Genomic DNA, 16,448 nt, shown 5'->3' on the forward strand with positions numbered 1-16,448 from the left:
GCTGAGTGAGCTCTCACAACCAACTGCCTGCTCTGCATTCCACTAACGTTCCTTAACCAATGACAGGATATGCACATGTTCCTGGCATTGAAGCCTTTAGAGTTTAGCTGTTTTTAATTATTGAGAGCTTATGTCCTTCCATCATACAACCTGAAGTGAAGAGAGGCCAGGGCCTCAGCAAGGACTGGGTGCTGTCAGTTGAAGAACTTATTTTTCTCCTTGTCTGGTTTACGGCGAGTTCTTTTCAGAGCTTTGTTTTGCTCTTTGGTTCCCTAATGGCTTTGATTTCACATATGCATGCAGTCAATATTAATTTTCTGTCCTATAGTAACAAGAAAAGAGTAAAAACAGAAAGAGAAAACCCTGTTTTCCTGTGTGGCTTGCACGGGACCACCTGAAGGAGAAATTAGAGGAGCCTGGGGGGGGCCCAATAGCCTGCTATTCAGAGCCCAGGTCACCTTGACTTGTACCTTGGCCCTCTCTTTGGTTCTTCTCTGGGTGGGGGGTGGGGGTTGGGGGGTGGAGTCAGCCTGAAGAGGAGGTAGAAATTTTTAAGGGCAAGATAATTCACAAGATCAGATATTGATAAAGTAACTTAAGGGATTTACATCACATTTAGAATATCCACTATAGATGGCATCCCACCTGTGGCAGAGAGGCTAATTGTTTCCACATCAAAAAGCCCTGCCCTTATTTATTTCTCACTGAGGCTCCAAATTCAGCAGCCCTTCCTTTGATCGGGCAGATAAGACTGGGGGCCAAGTTTGATCTTTTATGTGTCTTTATGACACTGCATATGAAAACTGCCTGCCTGGTGTCAGTGCTATTCTTTAACATTAGATTTTTACTGGCCGGGGGGAGGACAAAAACATCATGCTTTATACTTATAAAATATCACATTTGCCACTGAGAGGCTCGGATGTTCAAACATCCAGCCTCCCCACCTTTCCACTGCCTCATCTTGATCTTCACAGATGAAGTCCATCCAATTGTCCTCCTTTCTAGCTGACAGGGAGAGAGCCAATGAAATGCCTTTTCCTGTTGCTGGGTGACTGCGAATATTTTGAAAACACATCCCATAAATGCAGCAGCTTAAAAGCCTGCCATTGGCTGGTTGGGCGTTCTGTGCATGGTGATGCGTGAGGCTGGCACAAGTGACAGGTGGGAACAACTATGCAAATATATCACTGGCCTGATGTTCCACTGGAGAGGAAAACTATTTCAAGGCTGAGTGACAACTATAACATACCCTGCAGAAGAAAAATAAATCTCCCTGAGTCTACATTTAGGCATCTGAAGAACGGTTATGGGAAAAAAGCAAGAAAAAAAACCCTCAGGGTTGTCTTACCCTCAATACCCTGTTTTCATGGTCTGATTAGCAGTTCTACCTGTCCTAGAAATATATGTGAATTTCTCCATATCTTTTGTAGTTCTGTGTTGACACATTTTAAAGTCCAAACTTGTTTATTCAGGGAAATAATTTAAACACTTTTAAATTTTTCTTTGTCTCCTTGTCTCCAGCGCCCCTTCCTTCACCTTCCTCCCCTGACCTTCAAGTCCAAATATCCCGGGGCCACAGGATGTGGTCAGTGTCAGGACCAGCACTGACTGCATTTTATCTCCCTCTGTCCACTTAAAATATTTGCGTCCTGGTGGGAGGATAAGCAAAGTCTTGTCTAAACAGCTTTGGGATTCTCTTTGCAGCCGGAGAGCTGTTTGGATTCAAGTAACTGCTTTTGCTAACACTGGGTTAACTGTTCATACACAAATCTGCCAAAGAGCCTCTAGGAAAGAATGTCCTTCTACTAATTGAATTGTAATGAGGCCAGGAAGTAGATCAGGAATTGAGCTATTTTACTGTGAGTTTCAAACATCAGATATAGGGATGTTTGGCTTTGATCTGTTTAATTCTTTAGTAGGTCCTAATTAGTTCACGAAAAAATGACTATTCCAGAAGGTATCTGTGGTTTATTGGTGTATCCAGTTGAAGGGCGCTTTTCTGGTTATACATCAGAGCCTCCAGTGTTCAAGCACAATAGAAAGACACTGTTATGATAGGACCAGATGAAGCAGTTGTTAATGAGGAGTTCCTGGGCCAATTTAATTGGCACATCCCCGGAAGTTATATTTATTTGCTTTATAAGGTTTGGGTGAGTTTGAGAGCCAAATCAGGGTGACCATCAGTGGGATTAGCTTTGGATACAGAAATGCTTTCAGGACATAATAGAACTTTTTTTTCAATAATGTGACCTAGACAAAGTCTCTCGAGAAACCACTTCAGCAGATAGATCACTGGCGGGTATCACCCAGTGTCTACAAATTATGAATTATGAAGGGGCTATTGTGAGCACCTCACCTGTGCCTCAGGGAATCTGAAAGATACGTGCATATACACCTCACCTGTGAGGGACAGCTGTGATACTATCTGCCTCGTACCTCTCTCCTTTCTGGGGCTCTGGTCCTTCTTCCACTCCAACCATGTTTTGTCCTGGGGGCTGACATATTCTTCAATGACTACGCCCCTGTCACAGTTGATTGGTCCAGGGATGGGCACTTGACCAAAACTGGACCAGCTGGAAAACTTCCCTAAGATTCTCCAAACTGGAGCTTGGGAATAGTTCTTTCTAGATGGGGTTGCTGAAAGACTAGAAACTTAGGCCCTGACAGAGGCCATGGTGACCCCCTTGTAAGGAAAGCCAGGCTGTAGTCAGCACAACTGGGGGCTCAAGCTGCAGTGACATAGTTCTGTCCATTTGGCTTGAGGGACCACCGGGGTGCTTGCTGCAGCCAGTTCCAGGAGTGGTCAGTTGGCTTCACAAGCACAGTCTGCGGGGCAGATCTTCCTTTTGCTATGCAGTGTACTCCCGTTTGTAGCACTTCCTGGGAGGAACTTTGGGCTTACGTATAGAAGATTTATCGGGGACCTTGCACCCTAAGCAATCCTGCCTTCTCATGAGTGAATTACTGTGCAGGGAGAGAAAGAGCTCCAGTGGGGAGAGATGCTGAACATAGCCCACTGCACAGAGAGACATCCCTAACAATCCGATACTTGGACCTTTGGTTTTCAAGGGGGTTATCAAAATAACCAGCCTTTGTTCTCACACATAACTTCTCAGAGAACCAGAGGAAAGCTATATTCAAGGAGATCACTGATGGTTTGAAAGATATTTCAGGCAGAAGCATAAATTTCTCCACGGTTTTGAAGGGAGAGAGATTCCCATGATTTTTCATATTGGAGCAACGAAGTCATAGAAAGCATCTCTCCCTGTTCTCTTTCTTTTCTGAATTCTAGGGCTTTCCTCTTGGTAGTCGGGGGAAGAGTACAAAGTGTCCTTCCTTAAAATCTAGCTTCAGTGCTTCACGGACTTCTTTGACACATGTAAGCCCAGTGGTGAGGATGGCCACCTGTTCCTGCAGAAACCATCACAAAGCTTGGTTTTCACAGACCTCCCTTCCGCCTCCGGAAAGGCCTGAGATGAATTATATGTTAGGAAAATAAACCTAGTAGAGAGAGGAATGGGGTCATTCAGCATAAGAGTTGTTTGGGATTTACCCTGGGGGGAAAATTGCTTTTAGATCCCATACACCTATCCCTTGAAGTTACTTTTCCAGAATGCTAAAGGCGGAGAAAGCACACTTGCTGAAACAGTTGGGCTGGATTACTTTACAATCTATGTAACCTTAAAAACAAAGAGGGGTGGGAGGGAGGGAGATGTAAGAGGGAAGAGATATGGGGACATATGTATATGTATAGCTGATTCACTTTGTTATAAAGCAGAAACTAACACACCATTGAAAAGCAATTATACTCCAGTAAAGATGTTAAAATAAAAACCAACAACAACAACAACAAAAACCAATCAACCCAAACACCCGCAGCAGAATCTCTTGAAATCTGAACTCGTCTATTAAGGAACTAAGCCATAATTACAAAAGGGCTCATAATCAGACCATAAGGATAGCGCCAAGCCAGGACCAGAAAAATCTAAGATAAAAAGGGTTCCACATCATTTTGAAAGGGAATATAACAAATTCAGCATGCCTACCTATATCTCATTTTTTTCATTTGTACCCTATAATTATTTGGGCATTTCTCTGTACCTCAGTTTCATCATCTATAGAATATGAAAAATAATAGTAGGGGTTTTGTTAGGATTAAATGAGTTAATACAGGTAAAGCACCGGAAACAGACCTGGCATGTGATGAAACGTTCATGAAACGTTTGTTGTTTTCCAGGTGACCGTCACACTGAGTGGACTGAACAGGTACTGGGCAGGAGAGTCCAAGCAAAGGACCTCAGCAGCAAAAAGTGAGTCCCCCAAACTGGCAGTGAGCTGTCTCCCTCAGCTGCCTGATTCATAAATAGGATGTAGCCACCGATGCCTCCTTAAAAGGCCTCTCTGTTAACATTCAATGAAATAAGAGCTACGAAAGCACTTTGGATCAGCAAGCATGCTACAGCTATAATAGCACTACTCTGAGCAAACAGCAATATTTAGACGTATATAATGATTGGTATCAGGTTATCCTACAGTAAGCCTAGAAAATGTATTTTAAAGTCCATCCACCTGGAGATGCTTAACAGCAGAATAGTATATAAGCCTTTTATCCCAGGATAGGTTGAAAACAGCCTGCCCTTTCGTAAGTTCTCACCTGCTCTTCTTGCACTGTCCTTTCATGGGTGTATGGATTTGATTACAGTGAATCTAAGGAAGTACCCGTAGGCGCTGCTCTGGGCCACCTTCTAGGGCCAACTAGGAGGCCAGCTGCATGGCCCCCAGCCTGGGGGCATGAGGCAAAATCTATTCTGAGCTTGGATCCCTTCTACAACATGGTCTCACAGAAAGGATTCTAGAGTTTTCTCTGTTATAGTGTGACTGACAAATTTTCAATTTTTATTAAAATTCTTGCTTGTTCACTCACACACTAATTCGTTTTAATCCCAACCAAATGTTTGAGGCCCTGGATGGAAACCTCAGCCTGTATTACACGACAGTCTAAGAATAGTCTCTGTGGTTATTCTTGTTCATAATACTGAGTTTAATTTCTTGGTTTTATGTATATGAGTGTCTAATGCAAAGACAGCAAAATCTTGCACAGATATTGTGTCACTGACTATGGGGCTTCTGATGCCTGGTTAAGGTGATGTCTGTAAAAACTCCATGAATTGCTCCTAGGGAAACAAAAGCACCAGAAACAGAGTTACTATACAACCAACCAGCAGCATTCCTAGCAAGAAGAGTGTGGAATAGCTCCACCAGCTCTGGTAATGAAAGGGCTGCTTTTGACGGGACAGAGAAGAGCCCCTCAGATGGCTGCGTTCAAGCCCTGTTGCGGGCATGCTGCAGTGCATGCGCAACAATGAGAATAATGGAGTATCTGACCAGCTGACCTCTGGCTACTGACCACACTACCTCACCATCCACATCGCTTCGCCACCAACTCCCAGCCCCTCCAAGGGGCCTCCCTGGCCGCCCACTGGGATACAGCCAGTGGGATGGCTTTGACCAGGCTTTGTCGATAAGGCTAAACCACAGGGAGATTTTCCCAATCCTTCTGCCTCGCGCCTGGGCAAATGAATAAGCTGCCTGTGTCACTAACATATTCCAGGTCATGCACACACACAAACATTATTAGATCTTGGAATTACTTTAAAATTACTGCCTTTTAGGTTTTAACCGTTTTCCTAGAAATGCAGCTCAGCAAATCCTTGCGTGGAGCAAGGATGGCACCCAGTGGCCAAAGTGTTTCATCTCAGATCTTGTTTTCTCACAGATTTTCTGTTGCTTTTCTCTTTGGAAACAATGAATGCCGCAAGATCTTTTTCTAAAGCCAGAGTTGAAACTCCAGATCACTTGATCCCTTTGAGCTAAAGTGCACACACACACACACACACACACACACACACACACACACAAATTGGGGCAGTATACAGAGATTAATTCAGAATAACTTCTAAAAATCCTCAAAGATTTACCTTAAATGTCTTGTGTTAAAGTCATCATATTGCAGATATGCAGATTATTTCTCATGATGTCCCTAATATCATACATCACCCTAGGAAATATAGAAACATAAACCCAGTCTCACATTCTTCACTTCCTGTCTTCCCCCAAATAGTCTCTAGTTCATGAGTTCTCATGCCTTAAGCATAAGACTTTATCTCCTGACAAGTGCTTTATCATTAAACTGATATTTGCAATCTCATATCCTTGTTATCTTTCCTACAAGGTACTTGGCAGGTCTGGAGAGCACAGGAAAATAAAGTGAGACTGCTCTTTTTCCTTTGAGCTTTCCAGATGTTGAGAGATTTCTATACAGCTAGATAGCCAATCAGACTGTAAGGAAGACAAGCAAGATGTCAGAATAATGGATCATGTACCCTCTTGCTAAGAATGATGCAATATCTTCATAATGTTTGCTGTTTCCAATTTCCTTAGGTTTCTAAGCAGTCTGAAACCCCAGGGCAAGAAGTCACATGGACGGCACAACCACAACACAAAAAGAAGCTTCTAATAAAATAGCTAATAATAAAATATATTGATTGCCCAAAGAATACCACAAAAAGTCTCTTTTAAAATGTCTATGTTAAGTTCAGCCCAAAATTCTGTTTTTCTCAGACATCATCACCATTCATGTGTATTTGGCCCTCAGGCTGTTGAAATGCCATGAAGATTCCAAGATAATAGTTAGATCAAAAGAAGAGGCTTCAGGATAAAAATCCATGATATTGCTTACACTTTCCTATTCAGCCACCTGGAAAGAAGCACTGTCTTCAGAGTCAAAATAAAACACTGGAGAGAAAAATCAAAGCCAAGCATGTGCATTGTTCTTGCTGGTGCTTTGGTTCTTGTTGTCTCATATGTAAAATGGAGCTGTGATAACCCTGCCCTCACCAAGAGGTTGTGAGGCTCAAGTGAGATAAAGGTATGAAAAGGTTTTTATATACTAAAAAGTCATTATTTAAGATATTATCAGGGCTTCCCTGGTGGCGCAGTGCTTGAGCGTCCGTCTGCTGATGCAGGGGATACGGGTTCGTGCCCCGGTCCGGGAAGATCCCACATGCCGCAGAGCGGCTGGGCCCGTGAGCCATGGTCGCTGAGCCTGTGCGTCTGCAGCCTGTGCTCCACAACGGGAGAGGCCACAACAGTGAGAGGCCCGCGTACCGAAAAAAAAAAAAAGATATTATCATTCAAACATTTACAGGTAGCACTAGTGTAAGTTTTTATTCTGAAGAGATTGAGCCTCTTGTCTTACCTAAAATAATCACTTATCTTCCTCACGAGTATTACTGTACTATTTCACCCTTCAACTGTAATAGAGCAACGGTGGGCTTTGGAAATCACTTATAATATATAATTAAATCAAGTTGAGCCAAATCTTCTACTAAACACCCAAGTTTTTAAACAAAGCTTAATTTAAAGCTTAGGGTATATAGAAATTATAAGGACCCCAAGATGTTTTGTCAACTTTATGTTGCTTTCTGTTTTATTTTCCCCTTCCCTCCTACAGATAAATTTTACAGGCTTGTAAAATTATAGCGTTTTATAGCTGGAGATGGCTTTGTTTTTCAGATGAGGAAACCTGAGGCCTAGAAATTTTAAATGAGTCAGGAGGTTTGGTGGCTGCTTTGTCTACTTACATGTTTGCTCTTTCTTGCCTTACTGTCTGTGGCCTTACAAAGACTGCCTTAAAAGGGGCAGCTCTGGCTACTGAGACTGTAGAAAACCCTTCAATCAGACACTCTCTCCTAATTTCATATTTCAGATGGTACCTTGGAACCAACAGAATCATGATTTGTACACGCTTTTAAGATTTTGAATAGATCCATTTTCAACTGAAAGAAAACATACAGAATTACCAAAGCAGTACATAATTTCAAAAATAGGTAGAAGGGAAAGAATACAGGCTCATACAAATAAAAAGAATTAGATAGGAATCCTGAGATTCAAGAAAATAATAATTTTAAAGAATTTAGTCAGCAGGGTACTGGTAGCAGGACACGTGACTGAAGAATCTCACTTAACATTAAAGAAATTGCTGAATCAACTAAGAATTAATTTGCCCTGCTGTAGAGCAAGGAAGGACAGATATTGTCGTTACTGAATACTCCAAAGAGAACATCTTAAACAAAGACAATGAATCCCTTTATTTTCATGTAGTTTATGCTTCATAGGAAATCCAGAAAACTAATCATCAAGAGCTTAAAACAAGGGGTTGAGGCAGGATTTGCAGACACTCTCAATGTCATAGACACTTGCTTCAAAATTCTACTCACATGTTGTAACTTCCTCTGCCATCAAAACTGCACAGTTCAATGAATTTGGTCACTTGGTAGAAATTTCTCCAGCACCCAGGAGCATGGCATGGCTTTAGGTGATTGAAGGGTTACAAAAAGGAATTAGACAAGGGCTCTCACCTAAAAATGCTCCTAGTTTCACCAGATGCTTAGACAGGTGCACGAAGATTTATATCACAGGGTAGACACTGATAAGTACAATGAAAGAATGAGCAGATCACCTTGGCCTGAAGGACAGTTAGAATGACTTCATGTTGGGGGGCAACTGAGCAGGATGAGATGGCCTGTTAGGACTTTAAATATGCAGAGAGAGGAGCAGGATGGGAACAAAGATAGGGAAGGGCAAAGTATGGAGAGAAAACATCACATAGAACTCGTGTGAAGGGTGGGTAAATGGGAGCATGAGAAACAGGCTGGAAAAGTGAACTGGAGCTTAAAGCTCAGAGCACTTGTAATGCCCATTGAAAGAATTTGTAATGATGGACTCCAAAGGCTTATAGCAGATGCTAAGCATTGTGAGAAGGAAACTGGCACCAACGGAAGAGTACTGCTGATTTGGCAGCTGTGTACAGGATGAATTTGGGAGTGCAGCAGGGAGCCCAGACAGGAGAGCACTGCATAGCCACCGTATGCGTGAGAGAGAAGGAGGACCTGAACTGTGATGGCTGTGAGGATGATGAGAGACGTTCCGAGTCCGAATGGAGGGGACAGCACATGAGAGTGGGGGGCGTGAGGACTCAAAGATAACTGCACAATTACATCTACAGTGCACGTCTGGAGAGGAGGGTGAGGGGAGCGTAACAGGAGTTTGTAGCTTCTACCTAAACTGAAGAAAGAGCAGAGAGAAAACCAACCATTGTGATGGCTAAGTCACGCCCACATCATTGAAGTGATGGGCTATTGGTTCTTTATTTCCGGTTCCATCTCTATAGTTGCAGATGGCTCTTACTAGAGAAAACCAGAAAGAAGGGAGAGTGATCCAGGCCCAGATGCCCTAGTGTTCTGGAAGGTTCTGAGCCCTTTGGCCTTTACAGTTGCCTTCATCGTTCAGGGGTCAGGGCTCTAACTGGGCCACCTTGTCTTCCTACACTGCTGTCTTCCCTGGACCTTCAGGACTGTCACTGCTCTGAAACCAAAACCGAACTGCCTTTGATTTCATTCCCTCAGGCTCAGACTCCCTGGGCCTTCAAGTGTGACACGTAAGGAACGCAGGGAACCCAGCTGTGTTAATGGGTAGAGGCAAGAAAGTGGGAGGATCTCCGCCCAGGAAAAGTAGATGTTCATAGTGCCCTTTGGGAGACAGCTTTCAAATGGAAAGAAGTGACAAACAGTGGCTATTTAAGGTGATCTGAGAGGAGGTCAGGGTCACCACAGGATGTATTTGGCCAGGTGGGTCCTTGAAGAGCCCTCCACTCAGAGACGCTCAGTTCAGCAGGAGGAAAGATCAGCCTGGACTCGCAGCCCTGGCTCCCCTCACATAACCGCCCCACCCCCCACCCCACCTAGTATTTTCTACACTTGGAATGACAAAGTACAAGCATCTTTTTTCTGATGTGGCATTTGATTAAGACACAATCCATCAAGAGGACTGTGTATGAACACATGGACATTTGAACACAAGGACTCCACATATTTATGGGGTTGTCCTAAGCAGCTCAGGCCATCAGCTCAGTCTGCTGCCTTAGGAGCAGAAGATGCACATCAGGATGCTGACTCAGCTGTTTCCCCTGCAGTCAATTTCTTGCTGAAGGTTCAATAACTTTCCCTGACGATAAAAAATCTGATATTAAACTCGGCATAAATACTATTTAAAGTCAAAACAACCCCCTCAATTCCAGAGGTGGGGGGGACCAGAGAGGAGACAGAATAGGTTAGGTGTAAGATGATAGCCAAATTCTGTTCATAATGCTGCGAAGTCATCTTTTAAACAACCTTAGAAATAAGCTGGAGTGAACTGGAAAGTCATTGTTGAGATTCCCAAAGGCAGCCTTTCATGAAGGTTGTGAGGGCTGAGACTAGAGAAACAAGGGAGAGTTCTTCTTCCCTCCCTGGCACCCTGAGGCCTGGGGTTACCCCTGGGCCGTGAAGGCACCTCTGTGGGAACACTCAGCCTGCGGGAGAGCAGCTGGAAGATGTTCCCTACTGACGGGTGGGGAACACGAGCTACCCAAACCTCTGCCACACAGTGCCCTGTGCCATTTCTCCCTTCTCTATACAGTGCACTTGTCCTCTGCAAGAAGCTGCTGCAAGGACTGGGCTTTTCCACAGCTCCACAAATGGAGCTTGGCAGGGCAGTGGTCAGCACACCCGCTGCCTTCCTGCAATTAGAAAAAGATGCACCCTCTGGAGGCTCCATTACTAAAAAGCATCCCGTGCACTTGGCCGGCCAGGTGGGGATCAGTCCCAACTCCTGCCTCCCTGTGCAAGAACCCTTGTGCAGGGCCCTATGACAGACACATCCACCGGCATAGCAGCAAGGGCGGTTCTGAGGGCAGGAACTTCTTATTATAACATCTGAATATTTCATGGGTCAAACATGTCTCCCGAAACTTAATTACTTACAAAAATAGTACATCACATCCCATTGCTCAGCCTGTCCCCTGCCATCCATCTCACAGAGGAGGCCATAAGATTCTATTTTTGATGTAGCCATTCGTATTTTGGTACGTAAAGGCCACAGGGAGCACCTATCCTCAGTACTTTATTTGCTTTACCAGGATGTTAATTTGTGGCCTAGGCAATAACACTGAAAACTTGAAATATGCAAGAGGCAGTCCAAACCCAAACACCCAACATGAGTTATTGGCGTTTAATTACTGAGGCAGTTAAATAGTGCTGTAAAGGAGTTCATTTCTGATTGCAGCCATAACGCTTGCAGTTTGGAATTGAAAGAAGGGATGATAGAAGATGGCAATATAACATGAGGACGTCCATGAGTTGGTTTTAATTGGTAAACTGGCATATATAGTGATAACAGTTTGGTCTGTCCAATGCATTGGAATCCTAGGAAAGTGCATAAAATTACGGAAGCATATAATTGGTGTACTAAACTCATTTTCTTATGTTATCACAGCTGACATCTTCAGGTTATTAAAAGCCTTTAAACCAGTCATCTTCAAAGAGATCTAACTGACAATACGGTCTTTATACATTATTCCTGTTCGCACCGAGCAGAAGAGATGTAAACAGGCACTAAAATCTGCACAAATTTTCTGGGCACATCTTTCTTATTTCAAGTTCAAGGAAGATCAGTAAATGTTAATGAGGATAAAAACCATTCTTTAGATCCTGGTTTCCTCATTCAATGCACAGGGCATCAACCCATAAAGGATAAACTAGTATTATAACCTGAATCAGAAAGTTAACTCATTAGTTTGAGGAAGTTCTGTGATCTTTTCATGTATAGGGGACCCTACATAAAGGACTGTTTCCCAAGGTATAATGATATATTAGAATGACAAAGATGGGCTTAGGTTCTGACATTCTTGGATGAGCAATTATATGTTGTTTCACCTACTTATTCTGCTTAGACAATCTAGGTGCACTTCTGGGACGGTTATCACTCTCTAACCACCGTTCACCCACCCACCACCACACACCTCTCAAGGAGATTTTTCCCAACAGGAGAAATAGGGTTAACCGAACAAAACAAAATGAACAGAAACACCCTCCCCCTGTCTTATGGCATTCTAGAATAGGAAAAGAAATCCCCAAATGTGGAAGAGTGTGAAAGAGGAAGAAAAGGTAAGTGGAAAGGTAATGTGATATCATCCTAGCATGAATGATTATTGAAGATTCACTACAGGTTTATCATATAGGAAATCTGTGTTCCTTTAGGCCATACCACCTAGGAGTACAAATAGTAGTGAATTGAAAGTGATTAACGGTATGTATCACACTCTCCAGTACTTTGGGATCTCCATCTCTCCTACTTGTTCCTGGGAGTACTCAAGGTTCTTGTCCTTGAGATGTGACCACTCAGCTCGCAGTGAGTCCTTCCACCTCTGCTGGTCATATTGGTAGGCAGGTGTCTTGCCTCTGGCCATAGTGATGCTTCCTTCCATTGGGCTGCTGCTTCCTGTTGTGTGCTACTGACACTCTGGAATCCCTGTGCTCTTGGGGTAATTTAATGCACTGAAACCATACTAAAGTCCATGCCTTTTGTGTTCATTCATGTTCTTAGCTGAGAACATGAATCCATGGGAAGCTGGAGTAAGAGACAAATCCAAGAGACAAACTCCATGCTGAACCTGGAATCATCCAGACACTGAGGCCCATGGCCTCAACTCCCAAAAGGGAGTTTTTGACTCAGAAGCCCTCTTAGTCTCTCATGTAAACAGACCACATCTCACTGGTCTTCTAGACATGTCTGAATCCCAGATATGGTGAAGCTTAGGCTGCAACTGGAATCTGACCTGTATACATATGTATTTGACCTCCAGATCCTGTTAGCACTCGATGATGAAATAATTTTCTTCCCAAAATTCTGGCTTAATCTCTGAATCACTGATCACTAGCTTGGTCCCGGCTGGGCATAATCCAACACACTGAAACTCAGCCATTCTTTAACTCATGAAATCTCATGGATAACTCTGATTCTACATTTCAAATCTCTCTTTTCTCTCCCTCCCTCTCTCTCTAAATATATATGTTATACATACATACATATAGATATATAGTACTAGCTCTGTTAAAAAAGTATTGCAGTAGCCAAGGTTACAATATTTTTGAATATATGCATAGTTTATTTGTATATATTGGTCAAAACAAAGCACTTATTTACTGTGATTTAGCTACAATGTTAGGAAACTGCCATTGCACACACTCTACTGTGAAACTTCAGTGAATACTTTTCTATGTGCAGGATTATTTTAAGCCCACTGCAATTATAAGACATCAGCTACCATTATGATAATGTTTTATTTACTTTATATATCAAGAAAAAAAGCCATTAGGTTAAAATTATCTACTATATCTCAATTATATTGTAACAAGATATTCACTAATATCTTACAGGATAAAATCTGGAATACATCACTTTAGTTAGTAATCTTGATCATTTTAAGACGAAATAACCCATTTTTTCTCAGATTTAAATACTTCATGTTTTTAGTATGTTTGTGAACTAAAAATAAAAAAAGCATGGCAAATTCCAAGACAATGGTGTTTGCCTTACTCTAAGGAAAGAATTAAGCCTGAACATAGGGCAATACTTTTAGAGAGTAGACAGCTATTGATTTTGGCTGCTCTAGCTCTAGACATGTCCCATCACATAGCTTCTGCAGTCATATTTAGTCCATTATGAGCTTTGCTGTATTTCTCCCTGCCTGCCCCTTTCATCTTTTAGCAATTAAGATGATTATAAAATGGTAAAAATATAAAACACAAAACAGTAAAAACAGTAAAATGTTTATGGAAACTTATTTCCATAAGTAGAATTGCTAGGTAACTGAACTTGATTAAAGTAAAAAATCTTTAAATATTTTTGATGGAAATATTTATCAAATGTATATAAAATATAAAAAATTATATATAACCATGTTTTGAACATTGTCTTAATGACTAATTGTTTTGAGTTACAGAACACTAATGCTTTTTGGATTGATTCAATCATTCATTCATGCAACTATTCAACAAGTATTTATTGAGCGCTACTATGTTCCAAGAACTGTGAAAGGCAGTAGAGATAGAGCAGTGAACAAAACATACAAAAAGCACTGCCCTGCTGGTGCTTATATTCTAGGTGGTATGTAGGATGTTTATCTCTACAGCAAATGGACCCTGACTGCTATGGTTTTAGCTGTTCTGTCTCCTTCCTCTGTTGTCAGCTGTCACCTCACTGGCGCCATGCTTTGTATTGTACCTGATCCAAAGTAAGCATTTGGTAAATGGTAGCTACTATTATCCTAATCTCTTCACTTATTTTTACAGATGAAGATATAAGCCCTAAGATTTTTTAGTGAACAGAAAGTTAGAGGTAAGACCGAGGCCAAAAGCAGGCATCCTGATTCTCACCATGTTACACAGATCTTTTTCTGATACCCTGCATACTTAAAAAAAGAAAGAAAGAAATACTGAATCATTTAAATGATCATGAAGGGGCCGTTCAGCTCTATATAAGTCCCTCTTACCCTCTAAAACTGAAATATGCAAACATGCCTTCCCCTAATTCTATTCCCCCAACATTCAGTGGGCAGACCTCGATCTAGAGACAAGTAACAAAGAGTCCGAAAGCCCTGGGAAGTTTAACTTTATGCACCATTAGGGCACCATTTGCTCCCTTACCTTAAACTTGTCAACTTCAGCTTTTGAACATGTTGCATGATAAGATAGCACCTGGTTCAGAAAAAAAGGAAAAGAAACTTTAATAACGAGACATGATTCAATTTTCTGAAATTCTCCTGGCTTAAAAATAAATTTTGCTCATGTATATCACCTTGACATTAACAGTGAATGCTAATGCACGACGAGGTATTTCCAGTAACAGTCTGTGACACAGACTGTCATCTGTGCAACTCCAGTGGAATCTATTACAATGTGGAATGGAACAACAGCCCATGTTAAAGGCTAAGTATTTTATATCAGGATGTTTTTATAAGTAGTTATTTTATCAAAGGGACATAATGTGGCTCAAGACCACAGTTCCCAAAGATGTGAATACTTGTCCTGTGAAATGCTTTGGAACACAAATAGATTAAAAGGTGGGGTGTGTGTGTGCGTGCATGTACGTATGTGCGCAAGTGTATGCGTGTTTGTGTGTGCATGTGTGTGTGTACTGTGGCAAACACTGTAGCTTGCTGACTCAATTTCCATGTCTGGTCTACGTTTACTTGCCTGCTTCTGTTGTACAGGAAAGATTACATTGTTATGCCCAATCATCTGCAATGCTTTTTGTAAGAGGAGTTTATTTCCCTGTCCTACTGACAGCCTGTTATAGGTCTAGAGTGGAAAGGGAAAGAGAAATGAGGCTGGCCAGGGACTGCCCTGCCCTGGACTTCTTGTTTTGTAGAACAAATAAACTCACATTTGCTTGAGTCAGTATTGGATGTTATAAGGTATATGTACACACTTACGCACGCACAAACGTAATGTATATATTATATATACGCTATCAGTCCCAGCCTTAATCTATACATATCTCAAACAACTAAATCTGAGAAAAGCTAATTCCCTCTTCAACTACCAACCTTAGAGAATCTCAGTGCATGTTTGGCTCTGAAAAGCGAAGTAACACATTTTATTTTGTTAAACTCAGCATTTCCCAAATCTAGCCACAGAACTTCCTTTTAGGTGATATATTAATCTAGGAACATTCCAACCTGATAACCTATTGACCAAGGACTTTGAGAAACACTGACCCAAGTTATGTACCATCCGTGTGATAGAAGCAGAGCCACAGTGGAGGCAGTGTCTCACAGAGGTTAGAGCACAGCCTCTACAGCCCGACTAAAAGGGCTCCACCGCTTCCCAGCTGTAGGAGTGTGGGCCAGCATCTTCATAACTGAACAGATTTTGCTCTTTTGGTTCATAGTTTACTATGGTAAACTTTAGTTTGGCTGCCATTAAAACTTCTTACTATTTACAAGTCTCTTTCTGTAGATTCAATCTTCAAAATTTATCTTTATTTACTTTACAGAAAAATTCCCCTGAAACTCAAAATCTCTGCCACCGGGTGTTGTGCGGCCAGGCTTTTAGTATATAAGGCATATTACCCACTCCCTTTATTTAAATCAACTTTGCTTACTTCCTTTATTATTTTTTTTTAAATAATAAAAGCTATTAACTTCACTACATTGAAACTATTTGAATGAGTGAAGCAGACAATTATTACAGATTAAGAATTCTGTCCAGTTAACATGTTCTTTTGTTTTGTTTGTCATTATTGAAGTGTAGTTCTTTGTATATTTTAGATACAAATCCTCTGTCAGATGTATGTTTTGAAAATGTTACCTCCCAGTCTGTGGCTTATCTATTATTTTCTTTCTTTCTTTCTTTTTTTTTGTTTAATTGTGAAAGGATTCCCACCATCTAGTTAATTTATACATCTATCATCTCACATACTTATCTTTTTTTGTGTGTGTGTGAGAGGATTTAAGTTCTACTCTCTTAGCAAATTTCAGTTATACAGTACTGTCATCAACTAGTCAC

The 16,448-nt window shown here is 41.6% G+C and overlaps 1 protein-coding gene across 1 annotated transcript in view; it reads right to left on the bottom strand.

Annotated features, from left to right (window-relative positions):
• PDE11A (phosphodiesterase 11A) overlaps positions 1–16,448 on the bottom strand; it is a 419,270-nt gene that overhangs the window by 127,984 nt on the left and 274,838 nt on the right. Inside the window, exon 10 of the mRNA XM_065880101.1 lies at positions 14,586–14,636. Within this exon, the coding sequence (XP_065736173.1) occupies positions 14,586–14,636 (51 nt within the window). The remainder of the gene's footprint in view (positions 1–14,585; positions 14,637–16,448) is intronic.

Source organism: Phocoena phocoena, chromosome 7 (assembly GCF_963924675.1).
Source record: "Phocoena phocoena chromosome 7, mPhoPho1.1, whole genome shotgun sequence".
In the NCBI taxonomy this organism is placed as follows: domain Eukaryota; kingdom Metazoa; phylum Chordata; class Mammalia; order Artiodactyla; family Phocoenidae; genus Phocoena; species Phocoena phocoena.